General features: G+C 36.9%; 1 protein-coding gene across 2 annotated transcripts in view; it reads left to right on the top strand.

The window, feature by feature from the left end:
* Positions 1–26,371, top strand: part of MED14 (mediator complex subunit 14) — a 59,955-nt gene that overhangs the window by 788 nt on the left and 32,796 nt on the right. For both annotated transcript variants that reach the window (XM_055565168.1, XM_055565166.1), the window contains exons 2-13: positions 3,733–3,759; positions 7,169–7,274; positions 11,748–11,921; positions 12,562–12,691; positions 13,144–13,272; positions 13,590–13,697; positions 14,458–14,590; positions 15,295–15,445; positions 15,945–16,056; positions 20,257–20,382; positions 22,661–22,739; positions 26,032–26,191. In XM_055565168.1, coding sequence (XP_055421143.1) covers positions 3,733–3,759; positions 7,169–7,274; positions 11,748–11,921; positions 12,562–12,691; positions 13,144–13,272; positions 13,590–13,697; positions 14,458–14,590; positions 15,295–15,445; positions 15,945–16,056; positions 20,257–20,382; positions 22,661–22,739; positions 26,032–26,191 — 1,435 coding nt within the window. The remainder of the gene's footprint in view (positions 1–3,732; positions 3,760–7,168; positions 7,275–11,747; positions 11,922–12,561; positions 12,692–13,143; positions 13,273–13,589; positions 13,698–14,457; positions 14,591–15,294; positions 15,446–15,944; positions 16,057–20,256; positions 20,383–22,660; positions 22,740–26,031; positions 26,192–26,371) is intronic.

The raw sequence follows: 26,371 nt of genomic DNA on the forward strand, positions 1-26,371 counted from the left end.
AGCAACCGAGACTTGTAAATTATGCACGTTGTTTGACTTTCCCTGAAAAGCCCATCTTTGGAATTTTTGCTCGATTTGCCAGCTTAACCTTATTGATGTTGGTTGGAAGCTTTTTAGCCCAGACTCCTAGTTTAGGGTTTAGGAATATATATTATTAGGGCGTTTAAAAAAATTCCCAAAGACAAATTGTGTTACAGCCTCTTACGGTACATTTTAAATGTAGGTTGTAATTGCTTCTGACAAAGTTTGAACTCAGGAGATGTACGTAAAATAATGCAAAATGTTGGATTCCAAGTTTGTTTTCCTGGAATGTTTGAGACTGTTTGAAGTCTTAACACATGTAGTGTAAGTAAAGATTTTTTTGGTAACTAGCCTGCTGTTATTGTCTCATGGGGTATGAGGGGAGTTTATAAACCACCAAGTTAGCAGTAAAATGCCTTGGGATATGATTAGAGTGTTAATCCCCTCAGAATAGGATCAGAATACACTGTAATGATTTTCAGGTGTGTGAAGAAAAGAAACTGAAATTTAGGGGTATATATAGTTGAATTACTGTTTAACATTTTTAAAATCTAGGTTCAGAGAAAGTAAGACTAGTTTTCAGCTAGATTCATTTTTATCTTTTAGTAGACTCCAGTGTATTCAGTTGAAGTACATTTGTATGTAGGTATGAGGCTGTGAAGTGTCAAAGTAATTTGTTGCTAGAGACTGTTAAAATATTCTTTTGCAGATGACTAATAAGAGGTTCCACTTATTCCTGTAAAACATCATTCTGAAAATTTTTATATACTTTATTGAGGGGGATGGAAAGAAGCCTACCCCTGTCTAATGAGGAAATTAAATAGCTGTCATGATTAGATTATGGTGGTATACTTCTCTACACCGTTTATTGTTGGCTCATATAAGAATTTGAGTAGCCATGAGAAAAATCTCATGTACCCATCCTATGTATAGCTATGGGAAAATGTTGAAAACTGCCACTATCTGTGGTGTGTAATTTGTATAATTTGTCTTTCCATAGGGCATTTGTAGAAATTCTTGGGTTATTCTGTTTTAGCACTTAGTTATGAAAAGAGAAATATTTATTGCTGTAGGATAAGTACATAGGTTTAGTCTTGCACACTTTATATGAGGATAATTCCTACACTTATCTCTCCAGCACAGACCTCTCCACTGAGCTGCAGACCCTATCCACATGCTTTCATCTAAGTACCTAGTGGACATTTCAACGGACCAAGTCCAGAACCAAACTCCTGATTCCATTCAATCCTCCCCCCCACCAAAAAAACACTTTCCTATCTCACTAAGTACTCTCTCTATTCTTCCTCTGGATGCTTAGGCCAGGAATTTTGGAGTTAATTATTGCCTCCTCTTTCTTCCAATCGCACATCAGTAAATTCTGCCATCTCTGGCTTCAGAATCCCAGCACTTTTCAACCATCCGATCAAGTGTTAATCCTTTGCTCCTGTTACTGCCGTAGTTCACTAACTGGTACCTGTGCTGCTACCCCTGCCCCTCTATGGTTTTTCCTTCGTGAAATAGCCAGGGTGATCCTTTTAAAACTTATTTTTACTCACAGCTTTCCCATGGTTCCCCATCTCAGAGTAAAAAACTTTTTATAGTCACCAATAGAGTGATCATAAAGTTTATGGTCCAGATGAGGATGCTTTTGAAGATGAAAGGTGGTGCTATTAATAACTATGTCAGAGCAACAGGCATAAACTGGGACTGTCTTGAGCAAACCGAGACTGTGGTCTACCTGTAAGGTCCTACGTGACGTGTCTTCTCTCCCTTACCGCCTTTGTTTAGTTGTTGTTCAGTCACTAAGTCGTGTCCAACTCTTTGCGACCCCACGGACTGTAGCCCACCAGGCTCCTCTGTCCATGGGATTTCCCAGGCAAGATACTGGGATGGGTTGCTGTTTCCGTTTCCTCCATTGTAGACCATGGAGAATTTAAGGGGAAAATTCACTGTTGTTCTTGATACATAGGTATATAAAATAACTTTTTTCTCGTTTGATTTGTGGTCACCAAAAAAAGGTTTAGGAATAAGTTCCTAGATCATGTATTTTTCCTTGTTCCTGGTAGAAACTGTCAGGATTAATGTATTAATATAAAACCAGTGTTCAAGGTATACTTTATGAGTCTGATTTCTGCCACATTTGATGTTTGTGGAGTATTGAAAGTAAGGTGGTTTGTTTTTGGCCCCAGATTTCTAAATTTTTTTCTTTTGCTTGTTCATTTCCTCCTGCCCTTCCCTCACCCATGTACATGCTCTTATCTTAGAGTTTACATTCTGCTGTGATTTTTTTTTTTAAAGAGATTTAGGTTCTACTTTTTAAAAAAATCAGAAAATGCTAGAATCTTACACACTTTGGTGTAAATAAGGTTTTTGTGACTTACTGCACTTTTGGGCTCTTGCCCCAAGTGGTGGACTTGTCATCCATAAAGGAATTTTAAATAGATGAGGAGGAATTGGGGAGAACGGGATGCAGGCAGCAAAGCCTATCCTTTGTCCCTGAAATGATACCACCTCTGGCGGGAGAAGATCCTTTTAGGGTCTCTGGGACAAGGGGCAAGAGCTGAAACAATGATTCCTGTTCTTTCTGCCCCCGAAGACTCTGCTCTGCTCTTTTTCTCTCTCTCTCACACATGCACACAAGCATCCGTCAAGGAGTGTCTTCTGAGTCCTTCACAGGCATGGGAACTTGCCAGCAACTGCTTTTACTTACAGTCTTATCATAATAAGGCCTTAATTTTTGCTTCATCCTCTGATCTGCTGGCCCTTCCAACTCCTACTCAGTTTCTTTTGTCACTTGAATCATAACTTGAGCTTCCATCCCACTGTCTACGCTAAGAACTGTAGGTACTGTAAGCCGGAGCTCATTTTAATAGTTCCTCTTCCTTGTACCGTGAATCTCTGGAGGTGGTTTTAGTTTCTCTGCACCTGTGGCACGTCAGTGGGAAAAGAGCATCTTAAATGGCTCAGTATGTGTTCTTCAAGAATGGATCCGATGTAGGGGAGGCTTTAGAGTTCAGGCTTTTGAATCTTGAACCGTGGAGAATGTGGTGATTCAGGAAGCAGATCAGGACCTTTCTAAGCATCAGTGGGTATGAGAGTGTTAAATGGTATAGTTTATCAGGGAAATGGTGACATTGGTTTCTGGCTGTCAGTACTGCAGAACTAGCAAAAAAGAGATCAACATTTTCCTGGAGCTGTTTGAAAATAATCATATGCATCTCACCAAGCGACATCATAATTGCTGTATAATCCTTGCCTGACAGTGGCCCTTTCCCATGCCTAGCTTAACCCACCATAACAAAGCATGAAGGGACTGGTGCTTGGAAGCAAGGTTCTGTTGAATCTAGAGAGGCTCACGACTAAGTAGTACCTTGTATTCATGACCATTTGGTCTTAAAAGAAGATTTTCTTTGACTTCTCTGTGATGTAGTGTGCTAATAAGACTTGGGCTTTTTTTTAATGTTTGACGTTCGTGCAATATCTTTTGAAGAACTTTGAATGGAGAGAAATGTTTCTTTGTTAGTTTTTCCTTTGTAGCTATATCACTGAAAACTTAGAAAAGTTATGAGTGGAGCCACACAAGCCTATAGTGGCTATTTGTCCAGTTTTTCCGAAATGCTAAGGTATTTTAATAGAGTGAAAGTAAAGGCCATAATCATACTTTGATGAAGATGTGCATATATTTAGTCAACTTCTTTTTTTTCTTCTTAGGCTGCCAAGGAAATCTGATGTGGAAAGGTGAGTATGAAAAAAACCTTAAATCTGTGTTGATACATCTATGAGTGAGTGAGTGAGTGTATGTGAGTGTGAGAGAGAGTGTTGGGGGAGATATATGTAGGTATGGGTAGTAGGATTGTGGACCGGGAACCTAGGCCCAGAGAGCCTAGGGTGACTTCTCACAGCATTTGTTTAAGACGCCCCGGGAAGTGTAATTTCCGTATCTTTGACAGTTCTTGGTATGTGGCCAGCTCTGGACCTTGTCTTCTAGAAACTGACCAGGTCAAGTGCCTCAGGGGGTAAAAAAGATGCAGAAGATAGAGAACTAAATGGAGATAGCTGGTTGGTCATTTCGCATTTTCTGCAGTGATGCTGCTACTGCTACTGCTAAGTCGCTTCAGTCGTGTCCGACTCTGTGTAACCTCGTAGACGGCAGCCCACCAGGCTCCCCTGTCCCTGGGATTCTCCAGGCAAGAACACTGGAGTGGGTTGCCATTTCCTTCTCCAATGCAGGAAAGTGAAAAGTGAAAGTGAAGTCGCTCAGTTGTGTCCGACTCTTAGCGACCCCATGGACTGCAGCCTACCAGGCTCCTCTGTCCATGGGATTTTCCAGGCAAGAGTACTATTAGATATATTTGGAGAATGGACATTTGCCTATTGCTATTACTGATTTATAGTTAAGAGAATTTTGATTCAGTTGGAGTTTGGGGCTTAAGACATAACTAAATGCTAGTTCATTTCCACAGTCCAAGGGAACAAGATAAATTAAGGTTTGAAAGATATCAGGTGATGGAGATTTAAATTGTGGCTACAGTATAGTCTACTTGACTCTATCTTTGGCACTACTTACACTCCTTGGTTGATCTTTTTTTAAATACCAAATCACTTGGGTGAATTTTAGCATTGTTAGTGACTATGCTCCACCCCCCACTCCCAATGACCTTTTTGATAGAATTCGACAGAGATCGAAAAGATAGAGGTAAATGAGACCTCTACCTTGAAGTATACCTGTGTTATGGTTTAGCTGGTCCATTTTAAAGGAAGGAAATGAAAATCAGGATGTGTTCTGTCCACTCTGGGGTAGAAAGGGACACTGGGCCTTGGAGAACCAACTCTTGCTGCCTGTCACCCGAGACAGCGTGGTGTCAAGGAAAAAAACATGTAAAAGTAGTTTACAAAGGGTATGTCTCCTTTCCAGTAGAGGAGCTCATCTGGCAAATGGAGTTCATAGTAGACAAATATGTTTGCTTTGGGAGAAGAGAGGAGACCTCACTCCCTCTGTAAGCTGTTGCCGAGTTAAGAGTGAGAGCACAGAGGCTCCCAGCACTGAGGGACTGCAGATGTGAGTGTACATTTAACATTTCTGCATGTCCCAGTCCTGCCTGTGATGCACTCTGCTTGTTTTATCTCTAAGGATCCTTCACAGACACTGGCAAAGAGTCATAATTTTATCAGTGTCCTGGATTCTTCTCTTTCTACTACCAATAATCATATTGCAGGCTGAATCTTCAGGAAGCTTTTCAGGTTGTCTGTGGGCTATGTGTGCTCTTAATAGGAGCTAGACTCTGTGGTCTTCAGTCAGGATTATGTTGCAGCAGCACGTTTCATTTTGGTGCATTGCATTGTGGGGTTACTGTTGCGGAGTTGCAGAGGTATGGGTTGGATCTGTAGGTCGTTGAATAGCTGTACTAAGATTAATATGTTAGAGTCCACTTGGAGGGAGCTTGTGTCTTTCTGGGGCCTGTCATCAGTCCTGACCTGTTGAATATTTTTTGCATGTCTTAAGGTAAATCATGAAAGGTAGGATTATCAGTTTTGTAGCCGACATGAAGTTGCAAGGTCTAGCTAACATGCTGATTGGCAACATAAAGCTTTTGGTGTAAAGCTTTTAAGGCTTTATGAGGAAAGGATAAAAACTACTGTTACTGGGAGAAAAAGCATTGTAGTGGATATAGCATAAAAATAGATATGGACAGACCTAGCTTTTATTTTTAGTGCTTTCTTTAACTTTGCTTGGATAATTTAATATCCAGGCTTTTCACTGAAATTAGTTTGGTAAGGAGTTGCGTAGTTAAGCTCTTCATTCAGTTTTATAAATCATGTTCCTGCCAGATGATAAATGGACCCTTGCTTTTGTAGAAATAATACAGTTTCAAGCTTTGGTAAGGGGCTTTTCACTTCTTTCTCTTACCAAAAAGGTTCAGTTCAGTTCAGTCACTCAGTCGTGTCCGACTCTTTGCAACCCTGTGAATCGCAACACGCCAGGCCTCCCTATCTATCACCAACTCCCAGAGTTCACCCAAACTCATGTGCATCGAGTCGGTGATGCCATCCAGCCATCTCATCCTCTGTCGTCCCCTTCTCCTCCTGCCCCCAATCCCTCCCAGCATCAGGGTCTTTTCCAATGAGTCAGCTCTTCGCATGAGGTGGCCAAAGTATTGGAGTTTCAGCCTCAGCATCAGTCCTTCCAATGAACACCCAGGACCGATCTCCTTTAGGATGGACTGGTTGGATCTCCTTGCAGTCCAAGGGACTCTCAAGAGTCTTCTCCAGCACCATAGTTCAAAAGCATCAATTCTTCGGCACTCAGCTTTCTTCACAGTCCAACTCTCACATCCATACATGACCACAGGAAAAACCATAGCCTTGACTAGACGGACCTTTGTTGGCAAAGTAATATCTCTGCTTTTCAACATGCTATCTAGGTTGGTCATAACTTTATGCAGAGTACATCATGAGAAACGCTGGGCTGGAAGAGGCACAAGCTGGAATCAAGATTGCCGGGAGTTGCCAGGAGAAATATCAATAACCTCAGATATGCAGATGATACCACCCTTATGGCAGAAAATGAAGAACTAGAAAGCCTCTTGATGAAAGTGAAAGAAGAGAGTGAGAAAGTTGGCTTAAAGCTCAACATTGAGAAAACTAAGATCATGGCATCTGGTCCCATCACTTCATGGGAAATAGATGGGGAAACAGTGGAAGCAGTGTCAGACTTTATTTTTTTGGGCTCCAAAATCACTGCAGATGGTGTTTGCAGCCATGAAATTAAAAGACGCTTACTCCTTGGATTTCAAAGCATAATTTCGTTCCCTTTGTGACCCAGTTAACTCCTATATAATAATTTTATATTTGTGAATATAGTATATTTTAGTAAACAACTTTCATTGTAGTATAAAATTAATTATAACGTGTGATTCATTGCCTAAGCATTCTATTGGATTTATTATTCTGAGGTAGAAAATGAGGCATATGCAGGTGGTATGCAAAATGTGACAATAATTCATATTTAGATAAATATTTTAGGTGGGTTCTTTCATTGTAATGGTTGTAAACAGATTGATTCATATTTTAGCTCAGATGAAATTAATTGTGAAATACTCCTTCAAATATGCTGATTCATTAAGAGTTGTTTTGTTTTGTTTTAAAGGAAAATAGAAATAGTGCAGTTTGCTAGCCGGACACGCCAACTCTTTGTTCGACTATTAGCTTTAGTAAAATGGGCTAATAATGCTGGCAAAGTGGAAAAATGTGCGGTGAGTTAAACTTTCGACTTTATTTTATATAAAATAACTTTTTGGAATGTTAACTTGTAATAGGCATAGTTTCTACTTTTAACTCTAACTTATATCTGCTGATAGGTTTTTGGAGGCATTACTTATGTGAGTAATCATTTCTGTATGATAATATATAGTATGTATCTGTAGAAACTTATTTTTTGTTTATGGACACCTAATCAGAAAAAAAAAGAGTAGACCATATCTGGAGACATTAAATATGAGACTGGATGTAAAGGGGGAAAATGGTTAGTTTACATTTGTATGATTTCTTAGAGTTTACAAAGTATTCCCTAAATTTTGCCTCTTGATTTCTTGACAACCCTTTGAGAGTGGCAGAGTCTGTATTCTCTTCTTATTTTACAGATAAGGAAATAAGGTTCCTTGAAGTTAAGTAGCTTTTTCAGGGCTACAGAACTGACGATAGCATTTATTTGTCCCTTTATTTATTTATTGGGGCTTCGTTGGTGGCTCAGACAGTAAAGAATCCACCTGCAAAGCAGGAGACCCAGGTTCGATTTCTGGGTTGGGAAGATCCCCTGGAGAAGGGCATGGCTACCTACTCCAGTATTCTTGCCTGGAGAATTCCATGGACAGGGGAGCCTGGTGGGCTACAGTCTATGGGGTCGCAAAGAGTCAGACATGACTGAGCAACTAACATACTCGTTTATTCATCTGTTCATTCTCCAGACCTTTATTGCACACAAGGCATAAAGACATGGTGGATTGAGACTCGAATAAGGCATAGTCCCTGCCCTCAAGAAGCTCATGGTCTTTTGACTGTTGGGTCACTTTCTTGAATTCAAAAGGGTGACCTGTAGTGAAGTTTACCAAAGATGCTAAAATATGCCCACCACACACACCCCCCTCAAATGTTTTAAGCTATATTCAAGAAGGGTTAAGGAGTTCATATTGGAAAGAGTAATTATAATAAAGTGAATAAAATCCTAAAATGATGAGAGCATGTATTAATCTACATGAATTGAAGTTAGTTCTCCGGATCCAGCTCTGCAAGGTCAAGTAGCCTTCTAGCCACTGTAGGAAAAGTGGATAGATTCTCTAAGTGAACTTGACATTGATGCTCAGATTCTTTTTTCCCATTCAGTTATGTAATGACATTTAAAAGTTGTATCAGTTTTTATAGGTGCAAGTTCAGAAAAAGCTTACACTGGGTAAATTATATTCAGATCATTTTCAAATTCTGAATTTACCAGGTTTCCTAGATAAATTAAAATCAGCTACTCAGTGTAGAGGTAATTTATTTTTTGCATCTGACAAGCTAAGTTGAAATATTTTGATAGTAGCTGTATTTGGAGATTTATTAGGGTTTGCGTATTCCATAAAGTTTCACTTCAGAAAGAAATCTAAACACAATTGTATTTCTGCCCATGACTTTCTGAAATGTCTCCTCAATTTTAGCCCAGTGCATTTGGTATCTTCAGTTTCACTAAGTTCCCCTATCATTAGACAGAAAGCTTATGTGAAAATTGCTAAAGTGAAAGGAAAAGAGGTTATGAAGAAGTTGAGAACTTAAAATTCTAGAATAATATATTTTTTGAAAGTTAAAAGAAGACTTATTTCTAGCCACAGATTTTTTTGTCTCTAGGAGTAAGCTGATATCATCCTTCTATATAACATTGGTCAAAGGCAGGGTATCTTGTACCATATATTGAGTTTTTTTAATGGGGGAAAAGTCCTTTTATTTATTCATCTGTCTGTTGATTTCCTTGGTAAATTAAAGTTTGTAGAGAGAAAGCCTTTTGTACACTGTAAAACATAATTCAAAGAATACTTTTTTAAATAAAGATGAATATAAAGATGAATAAACTGGCTTATTTTAAGCTTATTCATCAGAAAGTTTACAATTCGTTTCATTGTTTTTGGAAATTTGGGCACCAAGCCTAATGAATCTATTTTGGCCAAAATGAAGAAGCATGGTATAGTATTTCTGAAAAGTCCCAAGGTTTCTTTTCAATAGTTAATTTGGGGTTATGTTTTCCTAAAGATATTCAGACTTTCAGTGAAGAATTAGGTATTACTGAAGTATATAAAATGCAGGTGTTCAATTTTTCAAATCCAGTGTTAAATCCCTAATTATACCATGGGTCTTTAAATTACCTGTTTGATACTACTGAGCTGTATGTTGATAAAATAATATCAAGCAAAATCTAAAACTCTTGGTTTTGATATTGAGCCATATTGTATTCATCTTTCATTAATTCATAGTATTTTCCTATTAGTTTTTTGAACTGGCTGTCACAGTAAGTCATATTCTGAATAAAGTCTCATATTGAACTTTATACATAACGTTTCAGTATTTTTTTGACTGTAGATACCATTGTGCTTTTGTCAAGAATGAAGTCCATTAACTGGAGAATTAGAGGATTATTCACATATTGACACTTGGTGTTCTCAACTTAATGATTATTTAACTAGACTCATTAGAGGTTCTTAATAGATAATGATTTTTAGCCATGCCAGACATATTAAGTGTTTAGCAGAGTGTATAAATACATGGTTTATAGAACTCTGACTAATGGTAAAACAATCTGTATAATGTTCTAGCTAAGAAAAAGAAAAATCTCTCTCCAAAGCAATATTGAGGTACAATTCACATACCATACAGGCTGCCCATTTAAAACGTACAATTCTGAGAATTCCTGGTGGTCCAGTTGTTAGGACCCTGCACTTCCACTGCAGGCGGCACAGATTCGATCCCTGGTCAGGGAACTAAAATCCCACAGACTATGTGGTGTGGCCAAAAAACAAGAATAAAAAAGTGCACCATTCAGTGGTTTTTAGTATATTGACAGATATGTGCAACCATCACCACAGTCAGTTTTAGAAAACTTTCAAATTGTTACCCTTTAATTGTCACCCCAAGTACCCCCCAGCCCTAAGCAGTCTCTGCTGTTTCTATAGATATGCCTCTTCTGAATATTTACATATAAATGGAATCATAATATATGGTCTTTTGTGATTGTCTTCTTTCATTTAGCATAATGTTTTCAAGGGTCTTCCATGTTGTACCGTGTATCAGTACTTCATTTTTATAGCTGAATTGTATGGATCTACTGCATTTTATCATTTTGTTTATCAACAGAAGTTGAAAGAAGCAGGATTCAAAATGGTTTTAAATATGTTCTAATCAGAGTAGAGTCATGCTTCAGGTTCAGGATGGGAAAGGGGACCTTGCTTGAAGGAGATTGATGCACAGAAGATCAAGGCCTGTTAGTTAACTTTAGGGTTGCTGTGTGGTAACAGTGTCTTGGTTCCTAATGTTAGAAGTTAGTGTTGGTGGTGTTCATAGACTCCCATTTTACTAGTCACGGAAGGTAGCATTTCTACAGGGTTATGCTGGGCTTCACTGAAGAGTTAGAAAAAACAGTTTTTGTTTCCAGCTTCTCTGATTATTGACTATCTTTGAGCAAGTGTATAGACCTCAGCCTCAAGTTTTTCATCTCTAAGGTGATGGTAATTAACTGTTTTTGTCTATTTCTTAGAGTTGTAAAAATCAAATAATAAGTGTGGGAATGCTGAGAAAATGTAGGGCATTGTGTGAGCCTGATGTGTTGTTAAATCCGGATACCATATTTTAAGTTGATCACTGATAAACTGGACCATTTCCAAGCAGTGGACTAGGGATGGTAAGTCAGAAATTTGGAGATATGAAGACTAATTGATATGGTTTGCAGTGTTCAGCTTGAAGGTAGAGTGCAGCTTCCCCTATTTGAAAGACACAAGAGACTTTTAAGTATTGTTCCAAAAGGAATTAGTTTTCAGCTTCTGGATGAACTCTGTTAGTTTAGGCACACTTGTGAAATGCATTGAGTAGAGAACTGATGGAAAGGTTTTCTGTATCAGGCATGAAGTTGGCCTAGATCTCATAATGGGCAATGTCACACTGAGTGTTTTATATGTTCTAGGCACTGTTCTAAAGGTTTCATATGCATAAACTCTTAATCCTCAGAACAACCTTATGAGAGGGAGAAAACCATCTCCATTTTATATTGAAAAAACGGAGGCACAGAGGGAAAGTAACTTGTCCAAGGTTACAGGGCTAATAAATTGCAGAATTAAAATTGAGACCAAGGCAGTCTGGGTCCAGGAGTCCATGCATTTATATCTACTTTATTACCAGTCAACTCTAGAAATCTGTAAGAGAAAAAGGATTTCACTCTATTTATTTTTCCTGACTTGTCATATGTATGTGTAATGTTAAGGATGGAGAAATGAATTGGGAAACCTTTTATTTAAATTGATAGAATATGACTGGTTTTAAAACTATTTCTTCTTTCCTCACATTACTGGAAAATTTTTTGATGAAATATTTTGACGTATGGAAAAGCTATATTATTTCTTAAGGTTTACTTTGTAATCAGTAAATGATACGTGAAGTGAAAGGTGGCTAGTTTTCAAGGAAGCTTAATGCGTTTACCTTTTGCTTTAAAGATGATCTCAAGCTTCTTAGATCAGCAAGCCATCCTGTTTGTGGACACTGCGGATCGCCTGGCCTCATTAGCTAGAGACGCTCTGGTCCACGCACGTCTGCCTAGTTTTGCCATCCCATATGCTATTGATGTACTGACTACTGGGTCTTATCCACGGCTGCCAACCTGCATCAGAGTAAGTGTGTTCCCACCGCCACCCACCCAAAAATTGAAGGCTTTGGCATTAGATTCTAGAATATTAATAAGTAGCCCAATCCCCCCCCCAAAAAAAACTGTTCTGTGTTTTAAAATAAATACTTCATGTAGTTTGTTTTTTCTCTCATGAAAATTTGGGGGAGGGGAGGTGTTGAAATAAATTGGAGCCAGAACATGAGTAGCTATCAAAATGAGTTATGTATTCATTTAGGTGAGGGTGAACAGAATTGCAAAGGTGACATCTATTTCAGATGTGAAAATATGGCACACGAATTGCTTTTTGGAAGTGTTTTTTATAAAATTTGTTGCAGTTGTTTATTCACTCGGCGCTATTGTATTTTATACTTCTAAGAAGTGGTAGAAATCATCTAGTGACATTAAGTTGGTTTCATAAATAGAGCATGAAGAAGACTGTTGCATTATTATCTTAGCCAGGCGACTGGTGGAATCATTGACACTCTAATACATGATAGTAATGGTCACTATTATTGGATGTAGACTGGAGAAACGAGTGTTGAGATTCTCTCGGGTAAAGTAAGAAAGTACTGTGTTAGGGCAGGTGCAGGTAAAAATTATGTCTCTTTGCACATTATTTCTAAATCACTTGAACATTTTTGTAGGATAAAATTATTCCTCCAGACCCAATTACCAAAATTGAGAAGCAAGCTACACTTCACCAGCTGAACCAGATTCTTAGACATCGGCTTGTAACCACGGATCTTCCTCCTCAGTTAGCAAATCTTACAGTTGGTATGTGCTTGGAATATATTTTTAAAGAATTGACTTGTTAGAATATTTTTAAAATCAGCTTTGGGGAGTTTTATCTTTTAAAATATCATTATGAAGTCTTTACCTACAATTTTGGTGGTGTTTGAAACTGTAATTTGTGCCATATCATTTCACTGTATCTGGAAATACAGTGCTGGTATTTGAAGCTGAGGAGAGGGTGAGATCACCTGGGGCTATTGTTCCTTGATATTTAGAAGAGTTGCCTTTGATTTCTCGATGACCTGGAAGCTGGCTACTGTTAATGCAGGAAATACTGAATTGTTTGAACACTTATGAAAGAATCTTCAGTCTATTTAAGATTTCTTGTGAGCAAGACTAAAAAGTTCTAGGTTTTAGCAGGAGGAGGCTGCTTATTTTGTAGCAAAGTAGACTTCTTCTTCTTCTTCTTCTTCTTCTTCTTCTTCTTCTAAAAGCAAATGGCCGAGTGAAGTTTCGAGTTGAAGGAGAATTTGAAGCCACCTTGACTGTGATGGGAGATGACCCTGATGTTCCGTGGCGTCTTCTCAAGCTAGAAATTCTAGTTGAGGATAAAGAAACAGGAGGTAAATCATAAATACTGATTTAAATCATAAATATTGATTTAAATGTTGGATGTTTTTATGTTATTGATACATTCTTGCAGAATAATACATGTGTTTAACAATTTATCCTGTAATTTGAAACAGATTTTATGATAATCATAACTCCCTACTAACCACAAAGGTTTCAGTGTTTCTATAGTATAATCAGTAATATTGATAGATAATTTCAGTTTTTGTTTTTTTTTTACTTATTGTTAGTATACTCTTCCTTAGTTGGTCTATGACACAGTCTGGACACTTTTCTGAGTAACCACCTTCTTTTTTCCCGCCAATGGAAGATGGGCGAGCCTTGGTTCATAGTATGCAGATCAACTTTATCCATCAACTGGTACAATCTAGGCTCTTTGCTGATGAGAAACCTCTTCAGGACATGTACAACTGCCTGCGTATCCTTCTGAAATTTGAGCCCTGTATTTGTGAAGAATTTGTATCCCTCCACCCCCAACACACTTTCCTGGTGGCTCAGTGGTAAAGAACTCACCTGCCAGTATGGGAGATGTGAGTTCGATCCCTGGGTCAGAAGGATCCCCTGGAGGAGGAAATGGCAACCCACTCCAGTATTCTTGCCTGGGAAATCCAATGGACAGAGGAGACTGGTGTGCTGCAGACCATGGGGTCGCAAAAGAGTCGGACACGACTAAGTGACTAAACAACAACCCCCCCCCCCACAGCACACACGTTTCCATTTGCCTCTAGTCCTGAACTGGAGCAGCTTAAACTCTCTCCCTTACCTTTTCAGGGTGGAAATGGGGCTTGGGAACTGGCCAGTGTAAAGAATAATGGTAGATCTTTTTTTTTTTTTTTAAACCAAGCTTTTCATTTTACTGTTGACTTTGCAGGTAAAATTTTTAAATAATGAGGTAGAAATAGTACTCTTTGGAGAGAAAAAATTTGGTCTACCCATATTCTCTAAACTATGATGAATTAAGGGGTAACCTGGACCTTATGTTTTGTTTATATTGGTTCAAATTTAAATGTAAAACCTTTTTCTAAAATTATGTCACAAATTGCACCTCCTTTTATATACATCACTGGAGAAATATAATGGTCAACTTTTGGGGAATAGAGCATTTGTTAAATGAAGTTTGCTTATACTTCTTCGGCTGTTGTAGTAATATATTAGATTTGCTTAACTAGATCCATCAGATTCTTTCTGCTTATCACTTCAGTTAGAAGTGCTACATTCTCAAACTCTAATGTTAATCCGAGAGCGGTGGGGAGACCTTGTACAGGTGGAAAGGTATCATGCAGGAAAATGCCTCTCCCTCTCAGTTTGGAAGTAAGTAAAGTTGATTCTGGGGTCATGCAATGACTGTAAATACTCTTTGTTCTCTTTGTTTCTCCTTTTTTCTCATGCATCTGATTTTCTGTGTATCTAGCAACCTGAATTTGTATGGTAAGGTCCCATGGTATCCTAAACCACGTAGGACATCCATAATTAGCACCTTTCTTAGAGGCATGTTTTAAATATGTAGATATTTGTCTGTTTGTACTAAAACTTACTATTCTTAAAAGATTAGATTACTCTGGCTTCAAACCAGATTGCTAAAAGACCAGTAGGTTAAATTACTGGGTATCATTTTTTAAAAATCCTTGCCAGTCACAGTGTTATATTTTGAATTGTACTTTTTACAAACTTTTGGGTAAGGTCTTATAATCCTCTTCTCCATTTGAACTTTGCTTGGTTTTCATTTTCTGTAAAGGAATCAGAGGTGAATAGGCACCACTTAGAGACAGTTTGTTTTGTTTGGGGATTTTTTATGTGTATATGTGTTTTTAATTCTCTGTGTGTTTTTTTTAATGTAGTAGATCATATTGTGTTGGATTACAGAATAGCTGTCTTCCCAATATTAATATTCCCTCAACAAAGAGTGAGTGCCTGCCATGTTCTAGACTTTGGATAAGGTGCACAGTAGACTCTCTTTTATTCCAGAAGTTAACAGATTGTTGGAAAAAATTCTTAATATTCTTTTTTCTCTTTAGTCAACAGGTTCTTGGGAGAAAAACAGGGACAGCATCTGTTCACAAAGTTACAATTAAAATTGATGAGAATGATGCCTCCAAGCCTTTACAGATTTTTCATGATCCTCCTTTGCCAGCTTCTGATTCCAAATTAGTAGAAAGAGCCATGAAGGTAAAAGAACTTAATATATTTTAATATTGGCTTGATTAAATGAATATAACGTAACTTATCATTTCTAATTAAGCTTTTAGCACAAATTCTTTAAAATACCTAATGGTTCCTAAAACCCTTTATGAAACTTATTTTAAATGAATGTTATGCTGATAGGTTTGTTGTGGTTGTTTTAACATCTAATATGGTAAGATATAATTTTTAAGATATTCTTTCAAATTTTGTAATTTAGATCAGATAACCATTTTAATTTTTGTTAAGATCTGCCATTTAATCACTGTGATAACTATGATTAACAGTGTCTTGATCTATACTTGCCAGATGTTAACTATAGCCTTTAAGCTATCAATACCATTGTTTAAGTTTGCTTTCTTTTATTGGTTAACACTTCATCAGTGTGATTCTAAAAGGAAGTATCTTGAAGCATAGTAATCTACTGTCAGACTTTTAAAGTAAAAATGTTCGAATTGTACATACGATTCTGTTCTTGTTTATGCAGATTGATCATTTATCAATAGAAAAACTCCTGATTGACAGTGTCCATGCACGAGCTCATCAGAAGCTTCAGGAACTGAAGGCCATTCTTAGAGGCGTCAATGCTAATGAAAACTGTAGGTTCTTTTAAAGTGACATTTCTGGGGCTTTCCAGGTGGCCCTAGCGGTAAAGAATCCGGCTGCCGATGCGGGAGGCATAAAGAGGTGTGGGTTCAATCCCTAGGTAGGAAAGATCCCCTGGAGGGAGGGCATGGCAACCCACTCCAGTATTCTTACCGGGAGAATCCCATGCACAGAGGAGCTTAATGGGAAGCAACTTAGCATGCATGTCTTTCTTTTGTTTAAATTAGCATCTGCTTTTATTTTATGAAGAGTCTTTTTTAAAATGACTTTTTTCCCTAATGTATTGATTTTGTTGTAAAAGCTGGGCATTTCTGCCTTTTAATTTATGATCTATCAAGCTTGTCCTAATTTTCCCCTTTCTTCTTTCTCCTTTAGCTTGACCTTATTTTTGAAATGTATGCATATTGACTCTCCTTAAAACTTCCCTTTTGAAACAGAACCTGACTTAACATTTTAATATGAATCTCATTCTTCTAATTTTTCTTTTAAAAGGTTAATAAGGCAGCTTTGCAAATATTTATAATGTGTTTATAAAATATGCCTCTTTGAAATGAAGCTAAATTTATCCCATGTCTTCAAAAAAATTTTTTGAATTGTTAATATATCAACAGTTCAAAATAAGAAATACAGGTGTACACACCGTGAAAAATCTTCTAATTACCTAGTATATTCAGAGCGTTAGGAGACGAACGGTCAGTCATTTAGAAAGTAAGTGTTTTCATTCTAGGAATACAGTTTCCAGTATCATGATGAGAACATTTACTATCCCAATGCCAGTTATTTTTGACTGGTATTACCTTGTGCCCACAGTATTTTCACAATCTTAATTTTTCTAATTTTAATTTCAATTTTTTCAAAATAATATCATTGGGATTGTAGAAAATTGGGGTTTGTGATCTTTTGATAGGCTCTGGTTTACTTTAGTGTCATGTGTAAACAAGGCTTAGTAAGTTAAAAAAACTCAGCATGATTGCCTGAGGGCTATTTAAATTACTTTGAAAAATGGACTCTGAAAATGTGTTTACCCGGGAATAATTTTGTGTATTTTTCAAGGAAGTTGTGAAGATTTTTCTTTAGCACTTTGTAGTGATATCACTGCTTGAGTAGTCAGAAGATGTTGGTATAGCTCTTCATGTGCTCTTGAACAAGTCACTTAAATTCTTTGGGCCTCATTGTCCTCATCTGTATTTGAGGGTGTTACTCCAGGCTCTTCCTGGATCTCTGATTCTAGTAGGAGTGTACTCTAGCAGTGGTTTTCAAGCCCCGGGAGTCTGTTGAGTCCTCAGTGTTAGAGAAGGGTGCTTTGGAGACTCAAGTTTTGAAGGAGAGGGAGGATCTTGCATGTGAGGTTGGGCCCCTCAGCCTTACTTGAATCAGAGCAGTTCTGGAAATGAGGAAAAGGTCTGCTGACCCACCATTTTAGGACATATGCTTTAAGTTTTGTTTTTTGTTTTTAATAATTTTTTTTAATTTTATTTTTTAACTTTACAATATTGTATTGGTTTTGCCATATATCAACCTGAATCTGCCACAGGTATGCACGTGTTCCCATCCTGAACCCTCCTCCCTCCTCAAGTTTTTTTTTTTTAATTCATGTTCATGCGTTTATACACAGTGTAACCTCACTTGATCGCTTTTGTGATGGGAAAGCATGCTTTAGTCAGATCCTTTGCTGGGACGAGGGGCCATAGTCTGTTCTGGGAATCCCTTAGTGCAGTCACCCTTCATTAGCTGTCTTTTCTTCCAGCTCCTCACTAGGATACACCGAGGAAATTAGTCGCTCGGAGAATGGAGCATTTCAAGAAAGGGCTAAGAGAGAGCACAGACTGCAGGTTTTGGATAGCCCAAGGGGTAGTGTGTGGTTTCTTGAGGGTGGGAGATAGGGGTGAGATAGTCTTAGGGGAGAGTAGGCAAGACTTTTGGAGAGAAATTTTTAAAAGGCAGTGTAAGGCACTAAAGGTAACTTGTCCTGCGGCCCCTTCTCAGCAGCACCTGACTCGAGGAAGTCAGGGTGCTCTCCCTCGAGTTGTCCTCTGTCAGCGCCAGATTCAGGGTCTCGAGATCAGTTTCAGAAGCTGTGAACCACACACAGCAATTCCTAATGGGCCTTAATTGCTTCTCTTAGTTTTCCCACTTTATATTACTGTCTATTGGTCCATTCTTCTTGTCCTCAATAAACAGGGAGAAATGAAAAAGGAGATGTGTGTATATTCCTGCTGCAGGAAAAAGTAGTGTGTAGCCTGGTTATCTTTCACAGCCTTTAATTGTCTCTTTATAAGTTTCTCTGTTAAAACCTGTTGCCTTTAAATGCTCAGGGCCTTATGTGTTTTATCAGTATTTTCTGTAAAGAAAAATACACTGGCAACCATAAAATATGTTCAGAGATACATATGAACATATTTTTTATTAATATCTTTTGGACTGTGTTCTCTGTATTCTTCTCTGATTCCCTGTTGTTTCAAAAATATTTAATTTTGTTAATTAGATTGAAATTATAATTGTTAACCCCAATTGTCAAGAGTTAGTTATACTCCATTACTACACTTTAAAAATAGTTTTGCTTTAAAGAATACCTTCCTATCCTATTAGGATTTAAGACCTACAGATGTGTTTTAAAAATCAGCAAGTCTGCTTCAAGTCTGTAAGCACTTTTAAAATTTTTCACGCTAACCTGAATATAGAATATTGTAAAAGATATTCCTGTTTGTGCCTTTTTGTCCTGTTTTTTTGTTTATTTGTTTTAGGTGAGAGTTAAGCTGGACCCACATGTTAAAGATTTGTATCCAAATACATTAGATATACTTGAAAGCAGTTAGTTTTCATCTGATTAAATATGTTTCCTGCAATCTTTTTTGCTTTAGTAATTTGCATAGACAGTACCAATGGCAACACCTCCCATTTTACTTGTTGCAGATTATATAGTGGGAGGTTTTGGTTTTTTCCTTTGGTTCAGAAAGGAATACAGATAATGTATATTATTGAGCGCTTTGCTTTTCAAAGCACTCTTACAAGCTTGTCATTGCTTCTTCCTGAGAACCCATGGTGTGGACAGGAAGATGTCTTTGCCCTTCTTTAATGAAGTAGCATAGAGAAGTCACTCCTGGTGAAAGGCTGAGCCTACATTACCACTCTCCTCACTGCCTGCCTGCCTTCTGCACTGTAGTTTTAGAGGAACGTGGTAACCAGGAGAGCATATTCCTTTTGCAGGTCATCAGTCTGATTAGCACATGGTGGGTGTGCTTTCAGTACTTTGCTTCCCTACTGGATTTTGTTGTTAACTTGTGAGATTAAGGAGAAAGTTAATTGGGCCTGGTGGAAATACTTTGAAACTCTAGAATGAGTATTGGGAATTTGTGTTTAGTAGTTTGCCTCTGTTCTTATTTTATCTGTGACTTGAAAATGAGGTACATAAATAACTTGAAAAAACTTTGTCCTGTATGATAAATAATGCTTAATAGCTTTCAAATGTTTTTTTAAATATATGGGCCCTAATTGCCAGAAAAATATCTCTTTATGAAGAATGGCATTAAAAATATTTAGGTTGTGAATGAAATATACTTTATTTACCAAACAACTTTTTCCCCCCACTATATCAAAAAGGGACTTCCCCGGTGGCTCAGATGGTAAAGAATCCGCCTGCAATGCAGGAGACCTGGGTTCAATCCCTGGGTTGGGAAGATTCCCTGGAGGAGGGCATGGCAACCTACTCCAGTATTCTTGTCTGGAGAATCCCCTGGAGAATGGACAGAGGAGCCTGGTGGGTTACAGTCCATGGGGTTGCAAAGACACGACTGAGCAATCAAGCACACATATCAAAAAGAAAATCCTTAAAATTAGCTTATTCGTAATTACTGACAGCAAAGCTAGAACACACCTCATTGATAAGGTTAAATTTTCATTAGCTATTTTAACCTTTTTTAAGGAATCTTGGAGGGGTTTATTTATTTATTTATTTTTTTGGCTATAGTATTTGGGATGGGTATGTTTCTTTCAGGTCACCTTGTAGGTTACATTCTTCCTTTGAGTTATTAATTGACATAATAGTATTAATCTAGGTTAGCAAAGTTATGTCTTTCCTCTAACATTCAGATCATTCAGTAGTTGGTTTGTTTCTACTTGCTGAGAAATATATATATATATATTTTGGGGGGGGAATATTCAGATAGAAATATAATTAATTTTTAACTTTTCAGCTTCCATAGAGACTGCACTTCCAGCTCTTGTTGTTCCCATCTTGGAGCCCTGTGGTAATTCAGAGTGTCTACACATTTTTGTCGATTTGCATTCTGGAATGTTCCAGTTGATGCTTTATGGACTTGGTAAGTTACTAAATGATAGACTCACTCAGTATAAAGAAAAATATTTTTAACAAAAACAGAATAAAAATTTTTGCCATTAGGTATTGGGAAGGGTGGTATAAACAGTATATAGAAAGTAGATCTGGAAGGAATAACTGGCTGATGTCTGTTCCTTGGGGCCCATTTTAACTCTCTTGTACAAGAAGTTAAACTTCCCAATATGAAGTCCATTCATGTTGTTTCTCTTATGTAAAAGTAATAATGTTGATGGCTGATCTTTTCTTAAATTAACTGTTTTACCACTAATAGTTGGGTGTCATGGAGAAGACTACAATCTAATGTCATTCGTGACTGAAGAACAAATTTATGATAGTATAAATATCTCAAGATGACTTGAATACAGAATCCTGGAGGAAAGAATTTTTTTTTTCTGGCTTAAACACAGTAGAAATTGAAGTTTGATTTCTGGCATGTTCTGTCACCAAGCTGATGTTCTGAAATGATGAAATACTGGAAACTTAGTGTTTTTGTGTTGCTAATGATTTAGTATTCTTGAATATGTTAGCACATTTCCCATTTGAAATTAGTTTTAAGACAGATTTATGAAAATAAAAATCCTTTCTGGTTATATTACATGGCTATAAAGGTAGAGTTTTCTATGAACTGCTCATGGGAAAAACTGGTCTCACTACTTGAATTACATCACATTTATGATGGCTAAATGATAAGTGACATGTTAGGAAATTGTTCTTCAAAACTTTAATGCTTTTCTTGATAATTAAAATAGTACATACTCATATAAGTAGAAAAACTAAATGTGTAAAAATGAGAGAAGCAGTAAACAGTTGCCTGTTGGTAATCATCGTTTTTAAGGGATGTATGCTTGTCTTAGCTCAGGCTGCCATAACAGAGAACCACAGAATGGGTGACATAAACAACAGAAATTTATTTTCTCACAGTTTTGGAGATTGGAAGTATGAGATAAGGTTGCCAGCATGGTCAAGTTATGGTAAGAGCTCTCTTCCTGGCTTATAGTTGTCAGCCTTCTTGCTGTGTCCGCACATGGCAGGAAGAGAGAGAGAGAGAGCTCTCTGGTGTCTCTATAAGGGCACTAATCTTATATGAGGGCTCCACCCTCATGACCTTATCTAAAGCTAATTATCTCCCAAAGGCTCCACCTCTAAACACTATCACATTAGGAGGTAGGGCTTCAACATACGAATTTGGGAGGATGCAATTCAGTCCATGGACTTCCCAGGTAGCTCAGTGGTAAAGAATCCACCTCCCACTGCAGGGGATGCAGATTGAATCCCTGAGTTGGGAAGATCCCCTGGAGAAGGAAATGGCAACCAACTCCAGTGTTCTTGCCTGGGAAATCCCATGGACAGAAGAGCCTGGCAGGCTACAGTCCCTGGGGTCACAGAGTCAGACACGACTGACTGAGCACGCACACAATTCAGCCCATAGCAGTGCTCTTCTAATTTTTTCTCTACTTTTTTTTTAGTTGAAATCATTTTATATTTTGCTTTTTGTTCAACATTCTTTTTCTTAATATATGTATTTTATTGAAGTATAGTTGACTTAGTGTTTCAGGTGCACAGCAAGGTGATTTAGTTATACATGTATTATTTTTGAAATTATTTTCCATTATAGGTTATTATGAGATATTGACTGTAGTTCCGTGTGTATACAGTAAACTTTTGTTGCTTGTTGCATATCTGTTTTTTTAAATTGGAAATCTAGCATTCTATTCAACATTCTATTATTAGCATTTTCTCATGTCATTAAAAATTCTAAGTGACATTTAGCAAGCTAATCTTCAGCCAATAGCTCTTGCTTATTTAGCAAGCTAATCTTCAACCAACTGCTCTTGCTTATGCCAGAGATCATTTGTGTTTAATAAATAAACATTTTAATGAAGTTTTATAGTTTTTGTAATTTTTAAAGTTCTAAGTCTATTGATACTATGAGTTTTAAATACATACACATTTATAATATTAACTAGACTAAGAGTTTGGGTAATTAAAATATGGGCAAAGAATTTAATGTATTTGTTACTCATTCTTCCTGCTAATGTACACTTGCTATTAATATCTTAACTATAACTCTCCCTAAATATTAAAGAAGGAAAACAAATTAGATTAACTTATGCCTCATGATGCATTATCGTTTAGCTTTTCTCTAACTCAAAATAACACTACTTTCTGCCTGAAACAGTAACTTTCATTTAAATTTTGGGCTACCTGGATATCTTGTGTCTCGTGTAAGCCATTAATTAATGAAGTGCTTTATGCTATAGACCAAGCCACACTGGATGACATGGAGAAGTCTGTGAATGATGATATGAAACGGATCATTCCTTGGATTCAACAACTTAAGTAAGGCTATTTATTTAGCTCAGAACTAAAAATGGAAACTTACTTTGACAAGATATATTTTCTTCCCCATCATTACTCTTGATCAGCCACTATCCTTAATATTTATGATGTGAAACTTGAGCCCCTTTTGGTACTTAGAATCTAAATTTTCTTGAATTAGGTCTGAGATGGCAGTGCTTCATATCAAATTCCTCTCGAAAGCAAATATAGGTATGAAGGGCATGACACTCAACTTTGATTCCTTGTCATGTTATCTCCTGTTTAAGCACTCTACAAATCACTTACACAATGAATTTTATTGTATCTAGTGTTCTGTGCAGTAGATTCTTCCTAGGATAATCTTCATGGTATGAATCGACCAGCTGATACTTTCAGAGTAGTCATCTGCTTCATTCAGTTTGTCTCAGAATTCTTTGAATGCTTCAGACTGTTACACTAAATAAAATTGAAAATGAAGCTAGAGATAATTGTTTGAGGTTTCATTACCACCCTGGTACACAAAGATATCATTATGGCAACTCTAATAGACTCTTTAAATCAGTAAAACAGAATTCCAAGGAATAAAAATAAATATCAGAGATTAAAACCAAACTGGCAAATGGTGTGGTGGGGGTGGGGCAGACTGTTCAGTGGGATTTTAATACTTAAATCTTAATAATTCACATCTTGCATAATTTGGGGTTGTTGGCCAGTTCCAGCTAGTAGAAATATAGCCTAAAACCAAGACATCAAGTCCCAAAAGCTTTAAACTTATCAAATATGTATCTGTACTTAAACTCACATTATTTATAGGAAAGGTCCCCTGGTTGTCACTTACAATGCTTCTCAGATGATCTTTGATCAGTTTATCACTAATCTATCATGGGACATTAATTTTTTGAAATAACTTTATTGAAATATAATTTGCATAGCATAAAACTTCAATTGTTTTAAGTGTACCATTCAACGTCTTGTCATAAATTTACTGAGTTTTGTAACAACCATAACCACAATCCAGTTTTAGAACACTTAACATTTCTATTACCTCAAAAAGATGCTCATTTACAGTTATTCCCCATTCCCAGCCTCACCCCAGGCAACTATGAATCTGCTTTCTGTTTTTGTAGATTTTTCCTTTCTGAACATTTCATAAAAATGGAATCATAAAGTATGTGGTCTTCTGTGACTGGCTTTCATTTAGCATAATGTTTCCAGATTCAACCATGTTGAAGCATGTACCAATTCTTCATTCCTTTTTATGCTTAACGAACATTCCATGGTATGCCTAGGCCACCATTTATTCATTCATCGTTTGATGGACATTTGAATTGTTGCCACTTTTTGACTCTTATGAATAGTGCAGCTGTGAGTATTCATGTGCAAATACATGTGTGCACTTTGCATTCCACTAGGAGTGGAATCATATAAGAAGCTACCATACTAGTTTCCAAAGTAACTGTACCACTTTACAGTCACATCAAACAGTGTATGAGGGTTTCCATTTCTCTACATCCCTGTCAGCCTTTGTTACTGTCTTTGACCATAGCCACCCTAGTGAGTATGACGAGGTATCTGACTGTGGTTTTAATTTACATTTGCCTGGAGAATCCCAGGGACGGGGGAGCCTGGTGGGCTGCCATCTCCGGGGTCACACAGAGTCGGACACGACTGAAGTGACTTAGCATCAGCAGGGACTATTAGTATTGGGCATCTGTTAATGTGATTATTTTTTTTAATAATATTCACTGAAAACAAATTCTAGGAAAAAAAATGAAAAAACATGTTCAAAATATAAGCCCCAATATTTTATTAGTCAACAGCCATAAAATTGCGTTGCAATAAATAAGGTCAGAACAAAAAATAATAATTTCAAAATCTATACATTTTTCATTGAAAGTATACATGTATAGACAAGTTACTCATCACTTAAACTTTTTGTTCCACAAAGTCATAACAAAAAAGTTGAGTGAAATAGCAATTCCATATGTGCTCTGAAAGAATATCTTGTATTTATTATTCATATGTTTATAATTTTTATATATTTGTAATATATTTAGAATTTTTAATGTGGCAAAAGAGCTTGCTTCTGGTTTGTTGTAACTAATCTAAGTTGGATTGGTGATGATAATTACAGGAGATAACATTTATCTTAAATGTTTCTGTGTTTTTTTAAAAATAACATACATAGTAGAGATAGCAGTCTCACAAAGTATGTTGATAAGATTGGAAGTAGAGATTTGAAAGCAATTTTGGCAAGTTTAGGGTATTTGTTTTTAACTGTCTTCCAAAATGAAGTAAGTTTTGGTATATTTTAAAAATTTATCGTCATTCCTTTATTAATAGCCAGTTCTAGCAATTGATTCTGTGAAGCTATAGTTAAACTTGTTTTTCAGTATGAAAAAGCAGTTTCCAGATTTTATGCATTTTTGGGGTAATAGTTTTCAAACTGCTCTTAAAATGTTATACATTAATTATGGTTTTACTGCACATAGCTAGCACACATTTTGTATCACACGCAGCTCATCACTCAAATGCAACAGCACCCAAACTGGTCTGTACCCTGTTATGTAAGACAAGCCGACTGATCATGAGTTTGGATGCTGTGGCATTGTTATATTGCTATGAAAAGCTTCTAAATGTGTATTCTTACTTTTTTAGTTGTCTCATGGTGGATCAGTGAGTTTGTGTACCTATCATTTTACCTTTTTCACATGTTAATATGATATTGGTCTCTAGGATAGATAACCAGATAAAAGGAATAAGAGGGGTACTACAGTAAAAGCAACAAAGTGAAATCTGGTGGCTTAACTGAGAGAGGAAGGTAATGAACACTTACTGGCACCTGCTAGACATACCCATCACTTTTATATGAGCAGGATAAAAACTGGAACTGGAGATCTCCAGTGATAACTGGGAAAATGAGATACTTTTATATTTATTTATTGTTCTATTTTGGTTTATAAACACTTCAGGCATTTTATAAAAGATGTTGAGATCAGTTTGTGCTGTCTTATAAACTACAGGAGATCTTTCATCTCCTGTAGTAAACTGATACTTTCTCAGCCTTAATACTAGTGGATTCTATCTTATAACTAATTAAGGTCATTCACACTGCAGTTTAAACTCTTTAAAATTAACGGCCCAGTACAAAACTAGAGCAATGACTCATCATTATGGTCATATGTCCTCTTAGTAGTTCAGTTAAGTTTCATATATTCATTGGTTTCTTAGTGGGTTTTAATTATCTATTTGTAAAACAGTAGCACACAGAAGTCTATGATTTTGTGATGTGGATGATCTCTTTTAAACTAAGGTTTTGGCTTGGACAACAGCGTTGCAAACAATCTATAAAACACCTGCCTACAATAACCAGTGAAACATTGCAGCTGTCCAATTATTCAACTCATCCCATAGGAAACCTTTCTAAGAATAAGCTGTTTGTCAGACTTACCCGTCTTCCACAATACTACATTGTAAGTATGCAAAGGGGTGATTTCGGTGATTGAGTTCAGTAATTCTGTTTGTATCTTGAATCATTTATTGTTTAGTTTCATTTGCAAATGTATTTTTATTGGATATTTGAATTTTGTATAATGATTCTGAAGCCAAGAGAGGGGAGAGTTGGTAGGGATGGGGCAGAGAGAAAATCTTAT

Source organism: Bubalus kerabau, chromosome X (genome assembly GCF_029407905.1).
Source record: "Bubalus kerabau isolate K-KA32 ecotype Philippines breed swamp buffalo chromosome X, PCC_UOA_SB_1v2, whole genome shotgun sequence".
Taxonomy (NCBI): domain Eukaryota; kingdom Metazoa; phylum Chordata; class Mammalia; order Artiodactyla; family Bovidae; genus Bubalus; species Bubalus kerabau.